Source organism: Copadichromis virginalis, linkage group LG1, assembly GCF_057382275.1.
Source record: "Copadichromis virginalis isolate Kocher_CV1m ecotype Utaka linkage group LG1, C_Virginalis_male_GT1.1, whole genome shotgun sequence".
Classification (NCBI taxonomy): domain Eukaryota; kingdom Metazoa; phylum Chordata; class Actinopteri; order Cichliformes; family Cichlidae; genus Copadichromis; species Copadichromis virginalis.
Window position 1 is genome coordinate 41,793,406 of NC_140618.1, and position 23,689 is coordinate 41,817,094.

Below are 23,689 nucleotides of genomic sequence, written 5' to 3' on the forward strand. Positions count from 1 at the left end.
AACAACCAGCGATCGGTTTCTTGATAGAAACTGGAACCTTGCTCCACTTTCCTGACACCAGCCATGGGCTTTGCACTCTCTACTTCCTATGTCCCGTGTGGCTGTCGGAATGCTTGGAGAGGATCGTACACCTCAAATCCTCTCGATATATAGCAAGAAATGGAGTGATCCAAACTGAAGACCTCAGGGTGAGACTTGCCTTTCTGTTGTTTTGTGTGTTGAAACTGGTGTTTTGAAGTCATATCTATTGTGGTATCTGTTGTGCAGATGCTTTTGGTAGGAACAGGGTTCACACAGGAGACAGAGGAACAGTATTTCCAATTTCTGGCCAAGTTTGAGATTGCCCTGCCTGTGGCCAACAACAGGTAATTTCTTCTCTCTCTCTTTGCAGTAGTTACTCATTACAGGTCCTAAACAGCTCTGAGGAAACATTGTCAAATGGGCAGCAGGAGGATTGTATGATATACAACTTAAAATTATTATCCTCCTAGGACCTGCGTCCACATATGTGGACATCGGATTTTGGGTTGCCTAGACCAAAACACTAAATTTCGCTCTACAAGGGCCTGATATCCACTTACGAGGACGTCATACTACCACTGTCGTATCGTAATTTAAAGCTATTGTCCTCTTATGTGGATCTCATTTTTCTTCAAAACAAAAATCAGGTTAAAAAAAATCACATAATTCTTTGTTTTTACATTCATCAGGTTGCAACCAGAGAAATTAGAAAAGCTGCCATGAAGGAGTTCAGGTCTCAGGAGGTTAAAGGAAGATAAAGCAACTTGTGATGTGATTGACAAGTTGCTCCTCTATGAGAGTGCAGTGTGTCTCAGTACATTCTCATACACCGGGAATATTTGTTTTCCTTTTGACCTCTTACAGCTATCTGCTGCCCCATCTACTTCCCCCTAAGCCAGCCCTGGACATTCATGGCTTCCGCCAGCAGACCCACAACACCCTCAAACGCCTTTTCAAGATGAGCTTCGTTCCTGCTGGATTTTGGGAGCGTTTCATTGCCAGGATGCTTATAAGCCTCCAAGAAATGGACATGCAGGTAGTTTCTCTTCATTCTCCAATTTTAATTGAGAGTTTTTCACTTTCGTGGCCTAAAATGTTGCATCTATGCAGTCATTTGAAAGCAAAATAAAAAGCACCAGGAGCCGGCACAGCAGGAATTCTGTGATCTACAGCTTTACCGGATCACAACAGAGGAGCCGCTGTAGCACCTTTAGAGTCCGACGCAGCCAGACTATCTACTGGAAGGAAGGACTTCTCGTCACTTTCGATGGAGGTTACCTCAGGTAAGAGCTGGAGCCAGAAGATATGGTCATTCAAATATTCATTAGACAAATAATTAAGATTGGACGTACATGGTGGGAATTTTAAGGGCGTCGACCTTTTGCTGTAGTTTCTGAAATGATTCATTTGTAAACTCGGAAGTTCAAAGACAAATGTTTTATCAAATTTCTTTAACAATTACTGATATTATAGTCATCTCTATTATCATGCTTCTGTGTTATTGTCAATGTTCAGTGTTTTTTTATTATTGTTATTTATAGCTGAGATTGTGTTCATATGTATCACAGTACGTCTGAGTGCTTTTAATAATCAAAGCAAGTGGAAAATAAGACTACACGCTGAAGGGATGTAAACATTTTCTGTTTAAAGAAACTCTGAAATGTGAGCCACTACTTTCATAAACATTGGCCTAAAATGGAGAATGTGCAAAGGACGAATATTCCAGCTTTGATGCTGATTTTGAGCAGTGAGACATGGAAAAGCCAGCGCCTCGTCTTCTCTGCTATTTGAATATCCTTTGAGTTGATGCAGATACTTGTTTATGTCTGTGCAGTGTGGAGTCATCGGATGTTAACTGGAAGAGGAAGAAGAGTGGAGGCATAAAAATTATCTGTCAGTCAGAGACCAGGGATTTCTCTGCTATGGCGTTCATCACAGACCATGTCAACTCTCTGATAGAGCAGTGGTTCCCAGGTCAGTACACTACGTGCTTTTTTGCAGTACCCTAGCAGAGCATCAGCTCACAGTATGTGAATCCCCTGTATCAAGCTGTACCTGGTAGCATTGAAAATACCCACTGAAAAAGGTCTGGGAGGTCTGGATTCACTTGGCTCGCTTGGGCACAGCCTGAGGAAATGATATGAATCCGCTTCCCCGTAGGCCCACCACTTGGGAAGGGCGGGGGCAGACATTAGGGTTGGGTATATTGTATGCTGGGTGGCAGACAAAGTTGAGGGTGGGGGTATGTTAACCATGCTCTAAGCTAATGGAGAAGGAATCTGAGCTAATATAGGAGGTGGAGCAATGCCACCTGGATATAGTTCAACTTTCTTTCACAGATATAGTATCATAGTAGACTGCTGTGGATCCAGTGTTAGTTGGGATACATCAAAGTGTGACTGGGTACATGAATGTTATAAAAGGGGTTTAGGTGGAGAATAAATATGCTGTATGTGATGGGTGAATGAGACGTGCTGTACGAGTTCTTTTATTTGCTTTTATCCAGGGGTCTTCAACCTGAAGTCAGTTATGGTAAATGGTAAATGGACTGTTTTTTTAGAGAGCTTTACTACTCTATTTGAGCACTCAGCTTTACACAACTTGGCTCATTCACTCATTCACACCCACTCATGAAACCTGAGTCTTCTAGTCTACATGTCGAAGTGTCTTTGGGCAAGACAGCAAAGTTGCCTTTGATGCATACATCGGGGTGTCAATTATTTTAGTCATCGAGCAGTCTATCAATTATTCCATAGATTAATCAAGTAATTGGATAAGAAACACTTTTGCCTTTTTCCGTCTATCCATCCATTCTCTTCCATTTATCCTTGTCATGGTCGCCGAGGGGCTGGAACCTATCGCAGCCACCATAAGGCAAGAGACCCTGCACAGGTCGCCAGTCTAACACATACAGGGAGTGCAGAATTATTAGGCAAGTTGTATCTTTGAGGAATAATGTTATTATTGAACAACAACCATGTTCTCAATGAACCCAAAAAACTCATTAATATCAAAGCTGAATGTTTTTGGAAGTAGTTTTTAGTTTGTTTTTAGTTTTAGCTATTTTAGGGGGATATCTGTGTGTGCAGGTGACTATTACTGTGCATAATTATTAGGCAACTTAACAAAAAACAAATATATACCCATTTCAATGATTTATTTTTACCAGTGACACCAATATAACATCTCCACATTCACAAATATACATTTCTGACATTCAAAAACAAAACAAAAACAAATCAGCGACCAATATAGCCACCTTTCTTTGCAAGGACACTCAAAAGCCTGCCATCCATGGATTCTGTCAGTGTTTTGATCTGTTCACCATCAACATTGCGTGCAGCAGCAACCACAGCCTCCCAGACACTGTTCAGAGAGGTGTACTGTTTTCCCTCCTTGTAAATCTCACATTTGATGATGGACCACAGGTTCTCAATGGGGTTCAGATCAGGTGAACAAGGAGGCCATGTCATTAGTTTTTCTTCTTTTATACCCTTTCTTGCCAGCCACGCTGTGGAGTACTTGGACACGTGTGATGGAGCATTGTCCTGCATGGAAATCATGTTTTTCTTGAAGGATGCAGACTTCTTCCTGTACCACTGCTTGAAGAAGGTGTCTTCCAGAAACTGGCAGTAGGACTGGGAGTTGAGCTTGACTCCATCCTCAACCCGAAAAGGCCCCACAAGCTCATCTTTGATGATACCAGCCCAAACCAGTACTCCACCTCCACCTTGCTGGCGTCTGAGTGGGACTGGAGCTCTCTGCCCTTTACCAATCCAGCCACGGGCCCATCCATCTGGCCCATCAAGACTCACTCTCATTTCATCAGTCCATAAAACCTTAGAAAAACCAGTCTTGAGATATTTCTTGGCCCAGTCTTGACGTTTCAGCTTGTGTGTCTTGTTCAGTGGTGGTCATCTTTCAGCCTTTCTTACCTTGGCCATGTCTCTGAGTATTGCACACCTTGTGCTTTTGGGCACTCCAGTGATGTTGCAGCTCTGAAATATGGCCAAACTGGTGGCAAGTGGCATCTTGGCAGCTGCACGCTTGACTTTTCTCAGTTCATGGGCAGTTATTTTGCGCCTTGGTTTTTCCACACGCTTCTTGTGACCCTGTTGACTATTTTGATTGAAGCGCTTGATTGTTCGATGATCACGCTTCAGAAGCTTTGCAATTTTGAGACTGCTGCATCCCTCTGCAAGATATCTCACTATTTTTGACTTTTCTGAGCCTGTCAAGTCCTTCTTTTGACCCATTTTGCCAAAGGAAAGGACGTTGCCTAATAATTATGCACACCTGATATAGGGTGTTGATGTCATTAGACCACACCCCTTCTCATTACAGGGATGCACATCACCTAATATGCTTAATTGGTAGTAGGCTTTCGAGCTTATACAGCTTGGAGTAAGACAACATGCATGAAGAGGATGATGTGGACAAAATACTCATTTGCCTAATAATTCTGCACTCCCTGTAGAGACAGACAACCACTCACACTCACATTCATGCAAACTCCACGCAGGAAGTCCCCGGCCAGGTGATGGAATCAAACTCAGGCAACAGTGCTAACTACTGTGCCACCCTTTTGTCTTTTTAAAGCGCCATAATAAATATTTAAAAGAGGAATGAGCTGTTCATTGGCTTCCATTTTAGAAACTGCAGTGACTGAAATTTTTACTGCATACTACATCTGTTCCCAAAAAATCTTTTATTGTATTCACGTGGCAAAATTTGTAATTTTAATTATAATGTTATATTTTCTTAAATATAGGCTTTCTGACATTAATAACAGGCAAGTTTTTGTGCTGCTGAAAACAAGACATTATGATGGTGTAGATGGACATTATTAATATTAATTAACAACCTAATAACTGTCAGTGGCTCAGTTTTACTGGCCCATGTGCATTATTGGCTTTTATTTTTTATATTTTTAAATATTAATGCAATTTCATTGATCCAATATTTTATATTAATTCACTTTCAATCTGAAAATCTTACTAAAGCCTTGAAATGAACATGGTCTAGTCCATCTTATGTTCTGCTTAAGACTCAGCCCTGTTTGCTACACATATCGCTTCTATGTCAAATAGGACGGTTGCTGTCAGTATTCAGAAAGCTGTGTAATTTGAACATGGTCCATCTATCCATCCTCATCCGCTTTATCCGAGGCCGGGTCGCGGGGGCAGCAGCCCAAGCAGAGAAGCCCAGACCTCCCTCTCCCCAGCCACCTCCTCTAACTTATCCGGGGGAACGCCAAGGTGTTCCCAGGCCAGCCGAGAGATATAATCTCTCCAGCGTGTCCTGGGTCTGCCCTGGGGTCTCCTCCTGGTGGGACATGCCCGGAACACCTCACCCAGGAGGCGCCCAGGGGGCATCCTTAGATGCACGGACCACCTCAGCTGGCTCCTTTCAATGTGGAGGAGCAGCGGCTCTACTCTGAGCCCCTCCCGGATGGCTGAACTTCTCACCCTATCTCTAAGGGAGAGGCCAGCCACCCTTCGGCGGAAGCTTGTATCGCGGATACAAGCTTCCGCCGCTTGTATCCACGATCTCGTTCTTTCGGTCACTACCCACAGCTCGTGGCCATAGGTGAGGGTAGGGACGTAGATTGACCGGTAAATTGAGAGCTTCGCTTTTACACTCAGCTCCCTCTTCACCACGATGGACCGGTGCAGCGTCCACATTACTGCAGCCGCAGCACCAATCCGTCTGTCGATCTCCTGCTCCCTTCTCCCATCACTCACGAACAAGACCCCGAGATACTTGAACTCCTCCACTTGGGGCAGGAACTCGTCCCTGACCCGGAGTGGGCACTCCACCCAGAACCATGGCCTCAGATTTGGAGGTGCTGATGCTCATTCCCGCTGCTTCACACTCGGCTGCGAACCGTTCCAGTGCGAGCTGGAGGCCATCACCCGATGAAGCCAACAGAACCACATCATCTGCAAAAATCAGAGATGAGATTCTGAGGCCACCAAAGCGAAAGCCCTCCGCCACTTGGCTGCGCCTAGAAATCCTGTCCATAAAAATTATGAACAGAACCGGAGACAAAGGGCAGCCCTGGCGGAGCCCATCACCCACCGGGAACGAGTCCGACTTATTGCCGGCAATGCGAACCAAGCTCTTGCAACGGTCGTATAGGGATCGAATGGCCCGTAGCAATGGGCCGAACACCCCATATTCCCGTAACACCTCCCACAGGACACCCCGAGGGACACGGTCGAATGCCTTCTCCAAGTCCACAAAACACATGTAGACTGGTTGGGCAAACTCCCATGCACCCTCAAGTATCCTCGAGAGGATAAAGAGCTGGTCCAGTGTTCCGTGACCAGGACGAAATTGTTCCTCCTGTATCCGAGGTTCGACTAGCGGACGAACTCTCCTTTCCAGCACCCTGGCATAGACTTTCCCAGGGAGGCTGAGGAGTGTGATCCCCCTGTAGTTGGAACACACCCTCCGGTCCCCTTTCTTAAAGATGGGGACCACCACCCCGGTCTGCCAGTCCACAGGTACTGCCCCTGATCTCCACGCAACATTGTAGAGGCATGTCAACCAGGACAGCCCTACAACATTCAGAGCCTTCAGGAACTCTGGGCGGACCTCATCCACACCAGGGGCTCTGCCACCAAGGAGTTGTTTAATTGCCTCAGTGACCTCGCCCCTGGAAATTGGCGGGTCATCCCCCTCATCCCTCGGACTTTGAACATGGTATCAGATTAATTTAACAGTTCATCTGCATGTTTTAATCCAACTTCTGGAGGCTTACGGCAGACCTTTCACTATGTAAAACAAGCAGCGATGATGGAGCAGCTACAAAGTTTGCTTTCTTCACGTCAATGAATGAGTCACGCTCGCTTTTTCCCTGTAAAGTTTTTAGTGGTGAGCACAAGAACAGCGTTGCTTTTTTGGATGCTTGAAACATGTTTTCTTTATCTCAACGGGAGCTCGCCATCTCAGTAACAGGTTCGCCTCTTTGCTCTTTGTCAGAACAGAGTGTTAGTGCCGCAGACTCCAGCTCCTCGTCAAACTGTGTGTGCCATGCTGATTGTCACTGGTTCTGCTGTGTTTTCTTTTTCTTTCAAACTGGGAACTGCGTGGGCTTCATGTTGTCAAACTTTTCATTCATAGGCTGATCCTGAATATGTTTGTACATATGTACGTAATACGTTATCGCAAATGAAGATGAAAGGCTCGCATCTGCATGGTTTAACACATCGGTGTGCTACAGAGCCTTGTCTCAAGAATTTTTTGTAATCGAATTATTCAAATTACTTGTGTCAGTGCAGCCCCTTAAAGAGTAAAAGTGTTTTGTGAATCCATGTGTGAATGGATGAAAGTGCTTTCAGTACTCTGTGTTGTGCATCAACTCTGATTTTCAGCCCTCTGCTACATCTGTACATAAAGTGAACATACTTTTTTTTTACTTTCTTCTAGCTTTGACTGGCAGTGAAAGTGATGGGAGTCTTCTTGTAGAGCAGTATGCCCCTTGTTCTCTCTGTGCCTCCCTGGGCCAAAAGAATCAGGTTGAGTTCCCAGCCAATGAACACAGCAAGGATGGAGATGGTGTAAAATGTGAAGATGACAAAGGAAGAGAAGCAGGGGTCTATTATTTTAACATGGAGGACTGCGTACTGGCTGCAGTGGAGAAGGAACACATCGTGTGTCCTCTGCATCCCGATCAGCCAGTTCCTCTTCAAGAGCTGGTCCCAGAACTCTTCATGACTGACTTCCCTGCACGGTAAACTCTAAAATTTCATAGATTGTTTAGACTGAAACATATGAAATCTTACTCTGCTGGTTAATTGTGAGCTTGACTTTAAAGTTCCTCATCATTTAATTTCAAAGAAAAACATAGGTGTAAGGCAAGATAGCAGGACAGAAATCAAGGTCCGAGGGTAAAAGCCCTTCTTTAAGAAACTCTTAACTTTAATATGTTGTATGGTTAATATGTACACATAATAAATTATCATTTGTTTCTTTTTTTCTGGATGCCTTGTGAGCCAGATGTTTGATAGTAGTTTTGCATTATATAGTGTAGAATTCAAACCATATTTTGCTGGAGACACTAGAGAAAAACAACAAGAAAGTTGATTTTATTATTTTCTAAGTTATAATTAGAATACCACCTAGAAACTCCAGCATTTGAATGGAAATAGCATTTTCTTCGTTTTTGTGATTATAAAGTGCTTGTAGTAAAATGTTCTACATGCTTTATTTTGCATTATAGTGAAATATGACTATACACCATTCAGAAATTGTCACTAGTTGCCTTTTGCTATATGAAGTCGTTTTATTATTACACTAATTGCAAGTGGGTTCTGCAGCAGGAAACGAATCACAACACACCAACACACTACCTCTAAATAGCTTAAGAAAAACAAAATGAACACTTTGGAGTGTCCTTGTCAAAGTCCTGACCTGAGTCTGATTGAGATGCTGTAGTATGACCTTCATGCTTGAAAACCTGTCAGTTTATCGCAAATGCTTGATTGGAGTTGTTTGTTCTAACAGTGGCCCAACAAGTTATTAGGTTTAGGGGGCAATCATTTTTTCACACAGGGCATATAGGTTTTTCTGCATGCAACATTGAAGCAGCTCAGAGCCTAAGAATTTCACTCATGTGCCATTGTTACTTATATATGACAAATAAACGAACAGGGCAACAGCTAGTGGTGCAAGCAGTGGGATTGTCTGGAAAGACGAGGCTTGTCATCACTGGAAACTATCTCAATGCAGAGAGCTATCGAGATGAGATTTTGGAATACGTGGCAATCCTATGGCACCACAGTCTGGAATCAAACTCCATCTTCCACGATGACAGCGTTCAACCAAGCAGAGCAAGTTTTATTAGAGACTACTACCAGAATTTGGGAGTGGAAAGGATGGAATGGCCTGCCTGCAGACATGACCTCAACCCCATTTAAAACTTGTAGGATCAGCCTGGGTGTGCTTGCTGTTCATACAGAGTGACCAACAACACCACACTGGCTGACTTGTGACAAATGCTGGTTGAATAATGGGATACCAGGTTGCTGTGGCCGTGTGGTTTTTCTATGTGCTACTGAGGCGCCTGTTTGAGGCGCCTGCCCTCCCTGGGGCCAGCTCCCCCACTGACCCCAGTAAGCACCCCCACACTCCGCAACCCGCCAGGGAAAGGGGGCCCAGGCCCATCCGGACCGGGGCCCAGTTCAGCAGCGCCGCCCGGCCCCACAGAGCCCGGGACAGCCCACCCGACCCCACCACAGAGAAAACTGCACCCACCCCATCCACTCATCTTCCAGACTACACAAGACAATAGACGCCCAGGCTGAGATCTTCCTCCACCTCTCCTGTATCTCCCCCTCCTGCAGAGTGAGTTCCTGAAGAGAGGAGACCTCCTGCAAGATGTAACAACCTCCCCCACCAGTTGAAGAGCCCCCCAAGTGGCTCGATGCACCGGCGGCACCCTGCGCCAGGACTGGGCCCCCATACGCCCACCCGCCCACAACCCTGGCAACACACCAACCAGGACCCAAGCCCCCAAGGCCCAGCCAGGGCCCCAGCCCAGAGCCGGAGCGCCCCCAGAACCCCACGCCCATTCCGGACCCACCCAGGGGCAGCCAGGCTACCAGGTCAGTAACCCACGTCTGTCAGCACAGACCCTCCCCTAGCCCCGCTGCACGCAGCCGCGAGGAAACAGTCACCTAAGAGCCAACAGAGCCCTTAACAGGCCATGACCACAACCCCGGGTTGAGCCCTCCAAGGAAGATGCTCCTGGGGAACCCCCCGACGCCCCAAGCCTGTCCCTACCCCCACACCAATCACAACAGTGAAGGTGGGACTAAACTATGTTTGAGCTGATAAATGGTAGGTTGAAATCTCTAGATTATTGCGAAGTGCTTGTTCTACATCTAGCCTTGGCTAGACACCCTAGACACCCTCTTAGACATCCTGAGATAAACTGAAGCCTGTTGGCTAAGAAGTAGTGCTGAAAGTTAGGCAGTTCTAGTCCTCCTTTATCCTTGGTCCTTTGTAGTGTTTTTAAGCTTATACGTGGGGGTTTATTTTTCCAAAGGAATTTGGACATACATGAATCTAGAGATCTGAACCAATCTTGTGGCGGTTTAGTTGGGATCATTGAGAATAAATAATAAATTATTTTTGGTAAGACCATCATTTTTTATAGCGGCAACCCTTCCCATGAGTGATATGGGTAGACATTTCCATCTAGCCAGATCATCTTCTACCTTCTTTAAAAGTGGGATATGGTTTAATTTAGTTAGATCTGCAAGCTTGGGAGAAACATTAATACCTAAATATTTTATATTTCCCGATTGCAGTGGTGTAGAAGAGGAATTATGGAGGGAGCAATTAATCGGTAGGACTGTAGATTTTGACCAGTTAATTGAGTAATCTGATATTCTTGCAAAAGAGTTTATCAATTCAATCACCCCAGAGATATTGGTTTGTGAGTTTTGGAGAAAAAGTAACACATCATCTGCATAAAGGCTGATTTTATGTTCTATATTCTTGCATTTTATGCCCTTAATTACTGAATTCTGTCTAATTGCTGCTGCTAGTGGTTCAATAAAAATTGCAAACAGTGAAGGGGAGAGTGGGCATCCCTGCCTGGTGCCCCTCAGGAGACAGAAGCTGGAGGATTTTTGGTCATTTGTTCTAACACAAGCTGTTGGGGAATTATATAATATTTTTAACCAGTTGATGAAAGAGGATCCAAAACCAAATTTGTGTAAAGTTGCAAATAGAAATTTCCAGTTAACTCTGTCACACGCTTTTTCTGCATCTAAAGAAAATATTGTAGTTTCAAGGTTTTTACTGCATGAGTAGTCTATCAAATGAAGTAATCTACGTGTATTTGTTGATGAGTGCCTACCTTTTATGAAACCAGTCTGGTCAGGATGAATTAAGAGGGGGGTTATTTTCTCTAATCTCTTTGAGAGAGCTTTGCAGATTATTTTAAGGTCTACATTTACATATCCAAAGAAAATAGTTGGTAGAGTGAAAAGAAAGAAAACACAAATAGATCAAAAACAGTGTTAAAGTACAGGGTAAATGATGATCACACAAAGAAATGAATCGAAAGCCATCAGAACACAAAGATAGCAATCTGGTAAAGGACCTCTAATGCAGAGCACATCAATTATACGTATTCATACTTGTGAACTGTCAGTACACTATCGTCTGATTGCTTAAAATATTTAAAGCAATGAAGTGTCACATGTGTATTGAAATGTGCATTTGTAATAATACTGTTGTTAATAACAATAATTCTTCTCTGTAGTACTTTTCATGATGTCTTTCCATTATAACTCTAACATGATGTAACTGCACATATACTAAATGGGTATATAGCTGTTATGTTTTTTACCCCCAAAGTGAGCACTGTCCTCAAAAATCCATTATTGTTTTGGTTTCATTTACTTTGTTTCCCAATTCTGTGTAAGGACTAAGGTAGGCTCAATGTGACATGAGACATGAGACTGATTATCCAGGTGAGACAGTGTACAAGCAAATGTCAGGTTTGGGACTTGATGATTAACAATTGTGTGTGTGTGTGTGTGTGTGTGTGTGTGTGTGTGTGTGTGTGTGTTAGGCTCTTTTTGGAGAAGTCCCAGCTGGAGTATTCTGAGGAGGGAAATGACATCCTTGGCCAGGGTGGCAGTGGGACCATTATCTATCGAGCCCGATATAGTAACCAGCCAGTAGCTATCAAACGCTTCCACTTCAAGAAGTGTCAACACCAGGCAATCAGCGAGACAGGTAGAGAAGCATTTCAGAGTTTTGAGTATATAGATTTTAACAAAATAAAAACATCTGAAATCTTACACTGAATATTTGGAAAGCAGATGATGGAAAATATTGCTGGACACCCCATGACATGATCCTGTCACAATACTTCACTCACGATAAAATGTTTTTGCCATTTTTAACACATTGTTTTGCTTCAAAATGGGATTTTCATGCATTCCAACACTATCACTAAAACCTGGTATTAGTGTTGGCATGAGACAGTTTTCTATCAGGCTGATGTCAGTCTGCAGCTGAATGGGCTGGTAAGTTGGCAATTACATGCAATTTTCTTCTGATAATACAGTAACTATCTGTGATCATTTCAGAGACAGAAGTTCACATTTAACTATTAAATTTGCACTCAGCAGCATACTTGCTTTATGGGAATGTAATCAAAATACAAACAGCTGACACCCAGTTAGTTGAGTAGGGATGGGTATCGTTTAGGTTTTATCCGATACCGGTACCAAACCGGTACTTTTGAAACAGTGCCGGTGCTCGAACCGGTGCTTAAAGAATGGAGAACACAAAATTGGTCCAAAAACCTCTCATGTTCAGCTGTTTTTTTGTAAAAAGATAACAATGTTAGCCTTTTCTGCAGCTATGGGGCATATATGGCATCACTCTTGGCTGGAAGCAGTGCTTAAACAATGGAAAAAACACAAACTTTGTCCTAAACCTCTCATGTTTAACTGTTTTCCACTTTTTCTTTGGTCATTTTAGCCTTTTTGGCCAGGGTGAAGGGAGTATCTGCCATCAAACAAGAAGACAGCCGCATGTAGCTATGATGATGTTTGCTAGTTCACCTTACATGCATTAATGTAATAACGTGGTTAGCAAGGCTGGACTGGGACAAAAAATCGGCCCGGGCATTTTGACTAGAGACCGGGCCACCAGGATAAAGATTGAAAATGTGACGTCATTCAGGGGTAAAACCGCAAAGGATTCTGGGAACTCGTGGCAAGAGGTACTAGCGCACGCAGGCTTTCAATTGAACTCAGTTACACAGCGATAAAAAGAAACACAAAAAATGTCAAGAAGCTGTTGTATTATTAACTGCAATAGCCGGTCGCATGACAGCCACGGGAAGCCGACGGGTAGAGAGATCTTTTTTTTTTATCGGATTACGTTGTTGAAGAGAAATTTTTTAAGCCATGTTTCCGAAGTAAGAGCAGACGGATGGTCTGGATATGCCGAATATAACGTCCCAGAACACTCCAGCTCACAGGTTAGTCTGCTCCAAGCATTCCCACAAAGGTCAGAGTTTTGTAGTAGTTAATGCGTCATTTTTATAACATAATTGGTGATATAGGTTACAAGCAAGTCTGGCGCTGAACAGAAATTGTCGCGCTATGCTCCTTTGTTTATTGTGCATAAATAGTAAATTGTCCTGACACAATATTGCGCTTCGCTTCTGTTATTACCATGGTACATTGACAAAAACATATACTTTTATTCACAGGATAAAACAGTTGTTTTGTATCACTAATTGTCCAGTACGATTACAACATACAATATTATTGTCACTGCTACATTTCTGTGATGCTACCAGAGATTATTTCCACTACTAATTAATTACCGTTGAGCTCAAAGGTTATATTAATAAACGGTTAACGAATGTGTATTTATGACGACGATTTGTGAGACTGGTAAACTTACCTTTGTTCGTACGATGGTCTTTCGTTCTACACGGTGCGTTTCAAGGTCCTGTACCCATCCGTCGGCAAACTGTACCTGGGCTTGTTGCAGTGACCTGAAGTTACTAAACTTCATGAGTGTATGCACTCACTCCAAGAACCGTATAATTATAAATCTGAGCGTGGTGAAAGTTGGGCAGCACGCTGACGTCTTTTGTCCACTCTGGGTGCTCGTAAGGGTCTAACCCTTTCACTCCTTTGATTTTTCCTCGTATCTTTTCTTTGTCTTTTCGTCAAGTCTGTCTTTGTACGGACCGGCATTGTTCTCCTTTTGTTTTGTACATTCCTTTTTTGTGCGGCAAAGAAAAAAAAGAAGGTATTGGAACCGGAGAATGAACGTTTTGCGGTGCTGCAAATGCTTGCATTTGATGCGGTACTTGGATTGTTTTGCCACGAGTTCCCGGCATGCAATGCGTGAAAGCCACGTGATTGCTAAACAAGGGGGAGGGTCCATCCGGCCTCCTCGGCTGTAATTGGTCCAGCCCAAAGTCGATCATGACCAACTGGCCAATCCAACACCTTTCATTATATATACCCTTCCTATATATATATATATATAAAAAAAAATCTATCGGCCCATTAAAAACAAAAAATCACCAGCGGCCCACCGGGCAAGTGCCCGGTATGCCCGATGGCCAGTCCAGCTATGGTGGTTAGCCTACTCAACGTAAATTACACACGAACAACATGAAGCTACTCACGCAGAGAAGCTGCTGCTGCCATCATCATCATTCCTGCTACACTGGCAGGGCTAGGGGCCAGGACTCTCCTCTTCGTGTTTTTGGGGGATGTTGCTCCGGGTCGATAACAGGCAACCCACGCACAGTAGATGTGCTCGGTGTGAGGTCTCGCAGCAAGCTATCAAATACGGCGCATTTCTGGGCTTTTAAAAAAAAACGCTATGCGTCGCCAGCTGTTTCATCGGATTCTTGGTGTTACCTCCTTTGACAGCATCACAGTATCAGCTTAAAGCACTTGTTGCTGCTGAGTTTGCATCTTTTGCTGTGAAGTACAGCCAGACTTTGACCGCTTCGCCTTGGACATTTTTAATCTGTAGCTCTGCTCTAAAAGAACGTACGTACCTGGCCCCGCCTACTATCCTCGGAAACGTAAAATGATTGGCTAGAATCTAAAGTGTATCACAGGTCAGGAAAAAAAAGCACCGAAATGTGCGCTGCTTTTCGGTCTGGTTACTACCGTTTATGTCAGAACCGTACCGGTACCCATCCTTATAGTTGAGTCACTTTGAGTTATGCTAATTCAAAAAAACTCATAGAGATTGATCATGTTTGCCACCTGTCTGCCTTCTGTACAGAGCAGCTGTTTCATTTACCATTTAAATATGATCAACCTATCTCTAGTAACTGGCTATATACAACAGGCCCTTGAAGCTGGCGTAGTTTAGTGTACATGTATAAATGTGTATGTATACGTGGATGGTATATCTTAAGCTTCTCGTACTCCATCTTTCTGATGTTGCTACCACTTGGTATAACTGTATCTGTCACTGTGGTAGATCCCAGTGTTGCTCTTGTGCTTAGAGCTCTTTCCTGTGTTGCCATGATTAGTGCCTCTGTTCTGTCTTTCAGTCTCGCTTTGTCGCTGAGGGGCTTCAGGCCTATGTAGAATAACACTGGGGATATGCCATGTTTTTGGAAAATCTTGCTCTAGTGTACAGTGTTGTTTGCCACGTCCCCACTGAGTTCTTGATGAAGGCTCTCACGATTCTGTTGATCTTGTACAGTTCTTAGCATTCCAGGATCCATGTGTGAGGCACTGAGTTATAGGCTTTCTTTCATTCACTCATGGCTGTCCCATTGAAAATGACTGCTCTATCTACCAGTAGCTGGCATTTCCCCCTCTGGTCTTTATGCCAATTTTCTTCTGGGCCCTGTTCATGTTTTAAACCATGCTTGTTCATCTTAACCCTTATGATGTCTAACAGGAGTTTTCATGTTGTGCTGAGGCAGGTTATTTTCCAGTAATTAGATGGTACCAGTCCCTTTTGGGGATCCTTGGGGAAGAAGAAACTGTCCAGCCTTCAGTTGGGTGTTCTAGATGTGTCTCATCCATTAGCAGCTGGTTCATTTGTACTGCCAGACGCTCATGGAGTACAGTTAACTTCTTTAGCCAGTAGGTGTGACTCATGTCAGGCTGTGGTGCTGTCCTGCCATTCATGCTTGAGACTCTTTCCTGGATGTCTGCTACTCTGATGGGTACTGAATCCTGTTCAGGTCTCCCATATGCTTTTCCAGCATTGCTTTTTTCCCTCCAGCCTTGGTGGGGTTGTTCACACCTTGTTCCCCTGCCACTACGAGCAAGAACTAGTGAAGAAAACTCTGATTTGTTCTCCTGGCTTCTGTTTCTTCAAATGGCTGTAAGTATTTGCTTGGCAGTTTCCAATGCCTCAGGATTAGGCAGCTTGCTGTATATCTTAGGCATCAGTTTCCTCATCAGGCATTTCTGCAGCTCCAATAGTTGGTTTCCCTCTGTGCCTAATCTCTTTCTCCATGGAGGGTACTGCTCTTGGTGGAGCCAAGCATTTCAGTGATCACTACCATGATCTACCATGGTGTAGATCAGCTGGTTGGTTTCAGTGATGGTAGGGATTCACATCTCGTAGTAGGACATCACGTGTCTGGGTAATCGGCCACGGAGGGACCAGGTTTCCTTGCTAGCCACGATCAGCTGCTCTCACCCTCAATGCTTTCAGCTGGATATTGGCTTTCTCTATTTTACCGTACTATTTAGTCATTTGACAAAATGTAAATTGCCAGTAAATGTAAATCAATTAACTTTGATGGTCCCTTGTCTTTCTGTCTTCATTGTCTTAGACACCATGGTGAAACACCTCCAGTCTGCAAATGTCTATCGGAGTTTTGCTGAGTTTCGCCAGGAATCCAGTACATTGCACTCTCTCCAGCATCCCTGCATTGTCTCGCTAGTGGGCATCAGCATTCATCCACTCTGCTTCGCCCTACAGTTAGCCCCCTTGGGTAGTCTCAACACAGTGTTGGAGGAAAAGCACAAAGGCAAAAGTACGCAGTGATCTGCACCTTCTGATTTGCCATTTGAAGTTGATTTTAAAACTTGCTCGATATTACTGAGATCTGAAAATATATCTTGTCTTTCTAGGCTTCAAGTACATGCCGCTTGGACACATGCTAACCTTCAAAGTAGCCTATCAGATTGCAGCAGGACTGGGATACCTTCACAGAAAGAGCATCATCTTCTGTGACCTCAAATCTGATAACATTCTGGTGTGGTCTCTGGAGGTCTGCAAAATGTTGTGTTTTTTAAGCATTCTAATTTACATGGTGTATCAAAAAGATTCATCCAAGTAATTTTTTTCTTTTTATCATTTTTTAAAAATCAGAATTAAGATGAGCTCTATAAATTCTATAAAGGCTCCTCTTGTTTCTGTGTTTCTCATTTCTTTTAGTGTTATTTCAGCTATTACATTATATGTGTTGTGTAACAATGTCTAAGCTGACAGGCAGGAGAAAAAGAAAAAAGGAAGGATGGCGAAAACACAATAAAAGGGTATCGTAGAAATGGAAAAGTACGACATATCACCAACTGCTGCACCTGTAAGAACAAAGCCTAAAACATTCCACACCTGCAACACTAAAACATGAAAATGCGCCGACACACAAATCAACAACTTCTTGTGGTGCGTCTGTGTATGCGTCATGAAATTTACTTAATAATGAGGGTGGGAAGCCGCAGATCCACGAGATTGAATTAGCCAATCAGCCAGTTTCAACAAGCTGTAATTCTGCAAGTATTCACAGGTAACGATCGTAACACGGACTGTTAGAAAGAGGGATTAGTGAGCTTCACGTGGTTGTGGGTCAGTTTTATAACAACAGCTGGTGTAGGACAGCGTATGTCATGAGCCCGTCAACATTGTGTGTATTGTAAAGCTTTATATTCAGCCATGTATTTAAAAATTTTAACTGCAAGCTTCTATGTCCATTACTTTAGAAATATGTAGCATTTTGAAATCAGACAATTCTTTTTGATACACCTGTTTTTGAAAGTGAAAGTTCTGAGCTAATTTATTTGCTCTCCCTTTATTAAAAATACTGTAAATAGAAAGCAAAACAGTAATTTCATGTTAAAAAACCAAAACAAAAAGAGAAAGCCTGTTTCTGTCATTTCATTTGGCTTTTTAATTCACTGATAACTTCTTCCAGGTGCAGGACACGGTCAATGTTAAACTGTCTGACTATGGGATCTCTCGACAATCCTTCCATGAGGGGGCTTTGGGAGTTGAAGGCACACCGGGCTACCAGGCTCCTGAGATCCGACCAGGCATCGTGTATGATGAGAAGGTATCTGCTTTTTTTTTTTAACCCACATTAGAAAAGTTTGTAACATTTTTTGGACTTTTGTGTGGTTTTGTTTTATGTTTTGTTTTTTTAAACCATTTTTTTTAAAATGATGAGAATAAACATATCATCTCTATATAAACGGATATGTTGATATCCTGAATTTCCACATATACGTGTATGACCTGTACACAGCACCTATACATAGCACTGACCAATCATGTTTGAGCAGGCTTTGCAAGTAGAAAAAAACCAAGTGGAGAGTTAACAAGGAAAACATTAGTTGAAATGCTTCAAATCCAAGTGGTAATCGTCTGACAACAATATGAGAGGCGAGATTTCAACTTTTCCGAAAATAACCTAGCATTTTCAAATTTCAAATCAAAAAGACCTTGATTTTTAAAAAGTCAAACTGGAGACGACCAAACTAAACTCCAGATTAGTTATACAGTCTGTATAACTTAATAAAACTTTTGAATTATTTTTATAAGCATAAATTAACTAAACAGTGCAATTTCTAAATAAATTGTGGAAGGTTTGTTGCTATTGGTGGACTCTGTAACTTGGCCATGGTGCATTTAAAACGTTGGAGGTAACCTGTTAAAGTGAGATGGCTCAAAAACACATGAGCAACTATATTAATAGGCCACAAGTGTACTGTACCTGTGATACCAGCTACACTGTACCTAATAGAATTGCTTAAACTTGTGACCTCCAACATACAGGGGTGAGATAAGAGCATGCTCTCTATTCATATGAAATGGCACTTCATCACCCGAAAATGCCAAATATTTCAGGAATGGTAAGAAATGCTTAATTACTGCTGAATTGAAAACATTTGAGCTGGTTGTTATGAGGTAGGAACGGTCTATCTACGACAAACGTGGTGAGACTAACTAGCTACCGAAGAAGAGGAAAAATGTTAGAAGTTATTAACAGACAGGAGGTAAAATGTGTATTGAATGCATCACTACTTTTCCAAGTAAATATAATTCTAAAGGTGTTATTGACATGAAACTGTAACCAGATCAGTAACAACATTTAGACAAGTCAGTGACTGGGAGATATACTCTGGTCAGATCAAAATAAAATTGAACTCTTTGGATACCGTGATACACACCATGTTTGTAGGTCACAAGCTCTAATGTTTCACGTGTCTGAGCGAACACACAAACTGAGCGTCCCTTGGACCACTGTGAGCGACAGCAGACATGTGCACTGTGGTCACGCCAGCATCCAAGCTACATGTTTATTAAAGTAATCAAATGACAGCATTTACATTTATGTTAGACGACTTTTAATGAACTGCTTTAGCTCACTTACAATGAAAATGTTAAAAAGTCTTGTTCGTGCCCTGTGTGGTATGTTAACACTATTGGAAGGAAAAATAACTTGAACTCCAATTTTGAAAACAAAACTTTATTTATTTATTTTAACTCTCTGTTAGCAAAATAAAGTATATAATGACCAATATTGGGCAAATAATTATATAATTACTGCTTCAAAAAAATTAACATAAAGTTCTAAATAAATTCTAACTGCATTTAGGACGTTTTTTACTGACTTTGTCTCTTCCACGATGTTATTTCTCTCGCCAACAACGTAGGTTACAATTACATTAGCATGACCAATTAGGCGATGACGTCATTTAGCGACTTTTAGGACAGCCAATAGCGATTTTCCTTACTGAGGAGCTGGTAACACTGGGAGGAGAGTGCTTTCGAGTGTTTTTACCGTTTCTTCCCGCAGTAAATATAAACAACGACAGTATTCAGGAAAAAAACAAACACTGCAGATATTTTTTATCATAACTCGTGTTGATCGGCTGCGTAAAACCAAATTTAAAAACTGTTATATCTTATAGTTTTTAAATTGTGGTATAGTCCACACTTTTTCCATCAATTGTTAGCTGCGTATATACGAATGTGAATCGCATCATTGGCTGGACTGTGGGATAAGGTGGCATTGTTCTGATCCCATACGGGAGCAGCCAGTCACTGACTGACTAACACTGTAAAACCGAATTGTTAAAGTTTTAATTTTAATGTCAATTCAGGTTGTAAGTGCCCTCCAGCAGTGAATCCTGGTTAAAGGTCAGGAACAGAAGCTCAGCATGTGCTAATATTGAACATCACATCCTGGAACCAACAGGAGTATTTAGACACACATGCTGGTACTGCAATGTAGTGCAAATGGATGATGGCCAGACTCCTAAGGATCATGTTTATGAGATGAGAACTGCCATTGAGAAAATATCCATAAATGTGGATCCCAGCTATGGCACAGTAAGAGGACCTGGGAAAATGTAGTCTAATAACAAAGAGGTTGGAAACAAACATCAAGCGCTGTGCTGGGACCATAACCACCAATCAGACTGCAGCTTGTTAAGGGAAAAAGACAGATACTCAGTTTTTACAAAGATATAAAAAATAATACGTCAAATGGTGAAATTAGGGAGAACAAGAAAGTCTGAATAACTTTTTAATAAAATCAAAAAATAAAATGAAAAGCTTTACCAGGCCTCATTTACTGATCCCTGAACTCTTCAGAAACCAGGCGAAAATATGTGTAACCCTCCGTCTTTGCTCCGCACTCTTCCAAAGAGTACTAATTCAGTCAAATATCTTTTCTGTGCTCTGCGGCATTAAATTCAGTATTTGATTATGTTTATTTACCTCTGGCACAGAGGCTATGCTTTTAGTAGCGTTTCAGTGTCACTGTGTCTGTAAACATGATGGCTCACGTCAACAATCCATCCAAATTTGGCTTATCAAGGTCTTTAACTTAGAAACTATAATTCTTAAAAGTGTGGTGTTTATTATCAACATATAAAAAGTACTTTATTTAGAATTAAAATATTGTGATATATTTAACCTTTGACCTCTCGTTCAAGGTCAGTAGATTAATTTGAAGGTCGAAGTGTTGCCTTATTGAGCTATTTTATATTGTTAAAACAAAAATCTAAAATTTTAAAAACTTATTAATGCTTATCCAATTAATTTCACTTTTAAATTCAAATTTTATTTGTCACACACACACAACCATACACAGTATGACATGGGGGTGAAATGCTTGTAGCTGTGCAATGCCCAACCATTAAATGACAGAAAAAAAGTTTTACAATATTTACAATTTGTAAATGTTAGGGAAAATGTTCTACAGGTTACTACAAAATTTACAGATTTAAATTTACAGTAAAAAAATGTGCAAATAGCAGAAAGAGATCATAAATTATAGGAAGTGTGCATGAAGAAAAACCAGAGTGCGTGTGGTGATGTGATGTGTGGGAGAGTCCAGTCCTACACCTGGTTCAGGGCCTGAATAGCCTGGGGGAAGAAGCTCCTCCTCATTCTCTCTGTTTTGGCCTTAAGGGAGCGGAAACGTCCATTGTTGGGATGGGAGAGATCCATCATAATCTTCCTAGCTTTGGACTTGCACCGCTTGGTGTAGATGGACAGCAGGTCAGGGAGCTCTGATTGAATGATGCGTTCTGCCGAGCGCACCACCCTTTGCAGATCTCGTCTGTCCTGCTTGGTGCTGTTCCCAAACCAGGTGCAGATGTTTGCCGTCAGGACGCTCTCGATGGTGCAGGAGTAGAAGTTCTTGAGCACCTTCAGTGGCAGATGGAAGTCTCTAAGTCTTCTGAGGAAGAAGAGAGAAATTCTAGGATTTATCCTAGAATTAATTCTGTCATACCGCCTTTATTTAAAAGCACTTTAAGATGAAAAAAAAATAAAAGTAGAGAATTAGAAGAAATAGAAATAAAATAAAAAAAAACAATAAATTAAATTATGTCAATTTCTTCTTCCAAGAATAAATACTTGGAACAATTCAGCAAGCAGAACAACAGGCCACGACTCCAGGTCTTCATCAGACCAACGCCTGCTGGTCTGCTTGCTGAATTGCTCTAAGAATAAAATTCTTACATGATTTTAACCCAAATAGAGCATATGCAAATTCATAAATGGGCTGTGGTCATGAGTTCTTATCCAAGAAATGAACATTCAGAGACTGACTGGGTAGCTTTCATCTAAATGGTTGGTTTTACTTTCATAACTTCTTTTCACTCCAAATGAAATTTAAAGTTTTCTTTATTAAAGTTTTATTTACAAATTCATCAGGAGGTCTTAATAACCTCCTCAGATGCAACTCTGACACTTGACCCTTATCAACTGACCTTAATGCTCCTTTTTTGGGAACAACTCTTAAAGGTGGACATGTTCTCCTATGGCATGGTGATGTATGAGCTCCTGTCTGGGCGGAGGCCAGCGCTGGGACACCACCAGCTTGAGATAGCAAAGAAGCTCTCGAAAGGTATTCGGCCAGTGCTGGGTAGTCCACAAGAGGTTCAGTTCTGCTGCCTGCACAACCTGATGACTGAATGCTGGGACACTAAACCTGAGAAGGTGAGCTGTTTTTGGCTGACACAATGAGCAAATTTTTGTTGTGTGATGTAAGGAAAGTGTACTACACTTTATTACTTGTGTCAAAGTAGGTTGAGCTAGAGACTTATAACTTCACATTTGGAAGAAATTCTAAGAATTAGTCTAAAGAGGGGTTAGATTCCAACAATTGGTTCTCCTTTTACTGCTAAATTCTGAAATAAAATCACGTCGTGTCTCCCGGGAACATGTAGAAAACAAGATGTTTTTCCTATGCTGCCCAGTTCTCAATGTTAACCTACTGCGGTTTAATCTTAAGATAAGAACAACTGCTCCAACTCACCTGGTCCATTTTCACTTTCCCATATTTTCAAAAGTGCAGGAAAGTTAAAAAACCGAAAAGGACTGAACAAGCATGGTCTAAGATTTCTAGATCATGGTCATAGTGCCAAGTGTAACAATAATGCTAAAATATTTCCTAACTGAAAATTAAATATTTCCATGGATATATGGATAGCATAGAATGCAAATGATAAAACAATCAGTCCCAATAAATGTTTTGACTATAATGTCAAAATATGCATTATAGAGCGACTCCATTATGTGAGTGTGAATAGTTTTCTCTGTGTATGAGTTAGCCCTGCGACAGACTGTCCAGGGTGTGCCCTGCCTCTTGGCCTAAGACAGCTGGGATAGGCTCCAGCTGCTCCCCATGACCCGGAAAAGGATAAGTGGAGATGGATGGATGAATAATGAGCACCACAAATGCATATATATCTTCAACATTTATTTTTTCAATCACAACTGCCGATGTATGTGTAGTCACAGCCATATTTTAAGGATAAAAAAACATAACGTTTTTTGCAAATTTTAATGAAAGTCATTGTTCTGTGAATGACTTTGAGCTGAACTGCCTGTCTCTGCATTTGTGCTGCAGAGGCCAGTGGCAATGCATTGTGTGAGGCAGATGAAGGAGCCTAGCTTCGCCTGCCTCAGGTATGTATTGCCCTGTGACGTCAACTCTCAGCTCTTCCTGTCCCAGCTCCAAGGATATAGTGCTGTGTTCTGGAATGACGATAAGGAGGACAGGTTTGTGTGACCATTTCTCTTTGTACTGTGATTTATTTGCCTCTTATACACAATAATGAGCCCCACAATACACCTACCTCCATGTTTTAGTTGTCTTCTGTAGTTCAGGTCTTTTAGTGTTGTTGAGCTGGTTTTGCATTCCTGTTTATTTAGGATTGACTTGATTATTTACTTGATTTGACCCCTGCAAAGGTTTTTTCTGTCTCTGTGATGGGGTTTATTTGGTTTTCTCCTCAATGACAGTCTTTTTCACTTACATCAGCATTTCTTTGGACATCATTTTGCAAGTGAACTACCAACTGGAAGTTCAATTCTGCAGTCTGTCATGAAATAACAGCTGAAAAAGCCTCATCAAACCATGAAATGGATTATTAGC

The 23,689-nt window shown here is 42.0% G+C and overlaps 1 protein-coding gene across 1 annotated transcript in view; it reads left to right on the forward strand.

Annotated features, from left to right (window-relative positions):
• lrrk1 (leucine-rich repeat kinase 1) overlaps window positions 1–23,689 on the forward strand; it is an 89,397-nt gene that overhangs the window by 50,543 nt on the left and 15,165 nt on the right. Inside the window, exons 20-31 of the mRNA XM_085463618.1 lie at window positions 10–188; window positions 268–365; window positions 886–1,057; window positions 1,132–1,304; window positions 1,856–1,995; window positions 7,456–7,759; window positions 11,615–11,781; window positions 16,343–16,546; window positions 16,644–16,783; window positions 17,708–17,845; window positions 22,054–22,248; window positions 23,162–23,313. Coding sequence (XP_085319744.1) covers window positions 10–188; window positions 268–365; window positions 886–1,057; window positions 1,132–1,304; window positions 1,856–1,995; window positions 7,456–7,759; window positions 11,615–11,781; window positions 16,343–16,546; window positions 16,644–16,783; window positions 17,708–17,845; window positions 22,054–22,248; window positions 23,162–23,313 — 2,062 coding nt within the window. The remainder of the gene's footprint in view (window positions 1–9; window positions 189–267; window positions 366–885; window positions 1,058–1,131; window positions 1,305–1,855; window positions 1,996–7,455; window positions 7,760–11,614; window positions 11,782–16,342; window positions 16,547–16,643; window positions 16,784–17,707; window positions 17,846–22,053; window positions 22,249–23,161; window positions 23,314–23,689) is intronic.